This window comes from Spodoptera frugiperda, chromosome 30 (genome assembly GCF_023101765.2).
Source record: "Spodoptera frugiperda isolate SF20-4 chromosome 30, AGI-APGP_CSIRO_Sfru_2.0, whole genome shotgun sequence".
Taxonomy (NCBI): domain Eukaryota; kingdom Metazoa; phylum Arthropoda; class Insecta; order Lepidoptera; family Noctuidae; genus Spodoptera; species Spodoptera frugiperda.
The window spans coordinates 7,519,235-7,523,271 of record NC_064241.1 but is presented as its reverse complement, the minus strand read 5'-3'; the positions used below and the strand labels follow the sequence as shown (position 1 = coordinate 7,523,271).

The following is a 4,037-nucleotide window of genomic DNA, read 5'->3' as shown; positions in this document are numbered from 1 at the left end:
ACCTGGCTTTGTTTCATTTCTATTGCATTAAAATTAAAAATGAAACTTAATGTAATATATTTAACGAACAGTTTCAAGTGAAGCCATCTCTGAAATAACTAGGAGATTGAACTGATCCTATTAAAAATAATATAAATTTTTGTTGGTAAATAGTCAATGTCTTAGAAGAAATTCGTACTTCAATTAAGAGTTTTGTGTAAAAAATGAAACGCTAACATGTTGCTTAGAAACCAAACATGGTATAACCACTGCGACAACCGCGAAGAACCACAAAAACAAATCAGTAGGATATAATAATTATACCTGTAGAATAATACGTTTTTTTATTCACTTATTGTACTTTCGAAGATATACCTACACTCATAAGGTCTGCGGACTACCTAGCGGGTTTACCGGGGCTCCGGCTCGAAAAGCAGGAGAAGGAACGGGGTGGTTTTTAGACAGAGTCTGACACTCCCTCTCGCCCAAGGCGGGAGAAGTTATTAGATGATTTTACTCAAAAAAAGGCCTTAGGAATTCACAGGAAAGTACAAGATTAGGTGATAACTACGACTAACGTTAATATAATTGATAAGCTTGCACTTATGTCGTCACTACTTCCAATAAACTACGATATTATTTACGAAGAACGTCTGAGATCATAAATATGTTTTATTACATAAGAGTGATTGAAAATAAAATTTCCCTGTGTATTATAATTTATTGTAGTTTCAACGTCGTGTTTATTTATTTAAATTAAGTTCTTGAAAGTATTCCCAATGACTACTAAGCTGTTTAGTGATCTGGCCTCCACTAGTTTCTAATTTGACTAGGCAAAAATAAATAGCAACCAAAATAAAATTATTCCATGAAAATTAATTCAAATATCCAATTACTTACTAGGCTATCCTATTGTATAACGTAAGACTATGTGATTTATTAAAAATTCAAACAATTACCCAAATATTTTCACTTATTCAATAAAACATATTGTTATAATTTCAGAGCTATAAAAATGTAATGTTTATGTTACTGAGAAAATTGAAATCAATGCGTATCGCCGCGTTGTTTTACTAATCTCACTTCATGGAATAAAATCTTTTAAAACTTGATCATGTTGCTGCCAGGCGAAAACAGTCCGAAGACATGGCTTTTTGTAACGGTAAATGACTGCATTCATTTAATTTGTATTTCATATTGAATCATCATATCGTCATCAACTCCTGAACTCATCCTCAGTTTTAACTTGCAGATATTGGTTTCGACGATAATCGCTCTTACTGAATCATCAGGTGCCAGAACTCGTAAGTAAACTCAATTACCTGTCTAAGCATTTAATCGACTGTATACGAGTATTCAGACTCTCATACAACTCCGTGTATATTTTTAGTTGATGTAAAAATTGGGTTTGACATAACACAAGGCAGCAACGGAGCTCCTTTAATAATTAACGTTCGAAAATTCCAAGGTATATCTTTACCATAGTTTCCTATGGATGAACCAGGTAATAAAAACACGTATTCAATGATCACACTAGTTTTCTTATTTTAGATTCTGCTGAATTTAATCCAAGAGCCGCTGATGACGATAGCAGTAACGAGAGTGTTAGTAAAAAAAAGACAAGTCCACGAGGATCAAGCGAAAGCGAGGATCGAGATCATGATCGAGACAGAGACCATCCAAAAAAGGACGAATCGAGCAAAGAGCACGCCAAACCAGCCAAATCTAGCAACGACAGTGATGATGACGAGGACGAGAAATCTGGTAAACTTTCTTTTTATATTACAGCCCTAACAGATTAGATTACATTAGATAGTGCAGACATGATTTAATTAAATGGAGATGTTACCCGCTAATTTCAAAATTTCTATTCTTATCCATTTTGTCGTGTAGTTCTGTAGTATCAACTGCACAACTGTTTGATTGTTTGAAGCAATGGTTAGATTATTATAGTGAAACTTGGTTAAGCGGAACCTGGATAAGTGAGAAACCTCCACAAATGGAACTCATACTGAGGTCCCTACCCATTGGCACTGAATTACCTCTATTAGTGGGAAAAACAATCCTCTTTATCTGGGATTCGTTATTTCGATTAATCATCTTAGTTACCTCTATAACTGAGACAGCAAGCTAATTTTAAATGCCTAAACCTCAGTAACTGAGATAACATCGTTTTGTTTGTTGACTTACTTATTCTTATTCATTTATAATGTGCACAGTGTTATACTTTGTTTTATTTAAGAATCGCACCTCTTTATCGTTCGTTCTTCGTCATCGCTCGTTCTTTTCCATAGGAATCTACGCTGTGGAACGAGCACATAGCTTCACTAGCGGACTGACAGACAGACAGACGTTATTAATATAATATTTAATATTTGCTTTGACGTTCAAAAGTGCCATCCTGGTCTATTTGAAATAAATAATTTTGACTTTGACTTTATCTGAAATAACCCGTATGTTCACCTCCGTTTATGGAACCCTCTTTAAATGAGACAAATATTTATTTATACCTGGTTATCTGCGAGGTTTCACTGTATTAAGTAAGTTTATAGTAGACGATTTTGCTATTTTTTTAAAGATACAAAGATTTTTTTAATGTATAATTTTAATAACTTTAAAAAAACTATGAACAATTATTAAATTTTCAGTGGTGTCCCATGAAGATAAACTAAGAAGTACAAGAGGCTTAAGAGCGGCGGATTTTGAACCAGAAGAAGGTTCGTTTAGTTTCGTGTCGTTAGTTTATATTTTTGGATAGTATTCACTACTCACCATCCTTCACATTCTCAGGGTATTTTAAGCTAGTATAATATCTCTTTAATAATGTAACTCAAGTCTATAAATAATATTTTAGCGATTTAAAATCTGCTACGATTATGAATTGTTATTATATGATCTTTCTACTTCCACGTAATATTTTACTTACAGACAATCCAAAACTACATGGAAGGTATCAAAAAAATTCTGATTCAGATGCCAATTCTGATGGTTAGTAGATAAATTCATATTTTGTAATTCAACTCGGGCAGGTACCATGCCAATAGGTATATAGGCCGTCATATAAACACCGAGGTCCCGGCATAAAGCAAGAGTTGGAACTGGGTGGTTATTTTTTGGCAGTAGGAGTCTGACACTCCCTGTGACATCACCCAGGGCTGAAGAAGACATATTTATTTTCCATTGCTACAAAAATTAGGTCTGCTAGGAATATCTTTTATAATCTCATAAACATTCTGTAAAATAGGTTAAGTTATAATTCGATCTTTTTACCTTCTTATAACATTTATTTGCAGGTGACCATCGTCGCTACAGAAGACACATTGACAGACTTGCTAACAGTAAAGGGTAAACAAGTGCTTTTAGAAACGATGAATAAATAAAGTTTTCAATAAAGTACTAGCTCTCTCATTTATTCTTTTATTCACGTTTCTCTAGTCTTCCTGACTGTCCAAAGTGAAAATGATGTATATAAAGACTCACAAAATAAAGTCTCAACAATAAATTACTTCATTTTTATAATGTACTGAACCACATGACACTTTTGAATCGCGGGTGTGAAGCGCTGTGGCTCGATAGTGATGCCAGGTCACCGCATCAAATCAACCGCTCTTGAGTTGCAATGTGCATGTTACAAACATTTTATTAAAATACTGACAATCAAAGTTAAAATTAAAATATTAATAAAATATCGGAAATATTTAACTGAAACTTTGAGTAATTGACAGACCATTATGGATTTTAAATAAACTTATATAATTGAGAATCTAAATCCCACAGATCACTGGATCCACTTTTAACTAAGATTTCTGAAATTAATGAATTATTCAATAGCAGGAGTCGTAGCTTCTTCCAATTTCAACTTCACTCGGTTTATTTGATTAGGCTCTAGAATCACATAGCGCGATTTTTCCTATATTGATTTTAGAAGGTGTTGTCGATAGAACCCCCTATACATAATGTATGGATTGAAACTCGCGACCTTTTATTGCTCTGATCCGACGTCAATAGATACTTCACTTTAGATATATTTTAAGGTAAGACACAAGACATTGCCAATT

The 4,037-nt window shown here is 33.6% G+C and overlaps 1 protein-coding gene across 3 annotated transcripts; it reads left to right on the top strand.

Moving 5' to 3' along the window:
• Positions 1 to 818: 818 nt before the first annotated feature.
• On the top strand, positions 819 to 3,387 carry LOC118269982 (sarcoplasmic reticulum histidine-rich calcium-binding protein). Of its 3 annotated transcripts, XM_050707116.1 has the most exons (8): positions 822 to 900; positions 985 to 1,141; positions 1,232 to 1,283; positions 1,370 to 1,447; positions 1,531 to 1,743; positions 2,628 to 2,696; positions 2,908 to 2,967; positions 3,273 to 3,387. In XM_050707116.1, the coding sequence occupies exons 2-8, from the start codon at positions 1,094 to 1,096 to the stop codon at positions 3,326 to 3,328; spliced, it is 576 nt and encodes a 191-aa protein (XP_050563073.1). In that variant the 5' UTR covers positions 822 to 900; positions 985 to 1,093; the 3' UTR covers positions 3,329 to 3,387. The 3 variants fall into 3 exon arrangements, with proteins under 3 accessions (XP_050563074.1, XP_050563073.1, XP_035441281.1); XM_050707117.1 differs by lacking the exon at positions 2,908 to 2,967 and having other exon boundaries at positions 819 to 900; XM_035585388.2 differs by lacking the exons at positions 822 to 900; positions 1,370 to 1,447.
• Positions 3,388 to 4,037: the final 650 nt, after the last annotated feature.

What these genes read in the sequence shown, in the direction of transcription:
- LOC118269982 (XM_050707116.1), top strand. Translation starts at nt 1,094, where the DNA reads ATGTTGCTGCCAGGCGAAAACAGTCCGAAGACATGGCTTTTTGTAACG. An exon ending in ATCATCAGGTGCCAGAACTC is followed by an intron (nt 1,284 to 1,369) that starts GTAAGTAAACTC and finishes GTATATTTTTAG; the next exon opens with TTGATGTAAAAATTGGGTTT. An exon ending in TGACGAGGACGAGAAATCTG is followed by an intron (nt 1,744 to 2,627) that starts GTAAACTTTCTT and finishes TTAAATTTTCAG; the next exon opens with TGGTGTCCCATGAAGATAAA.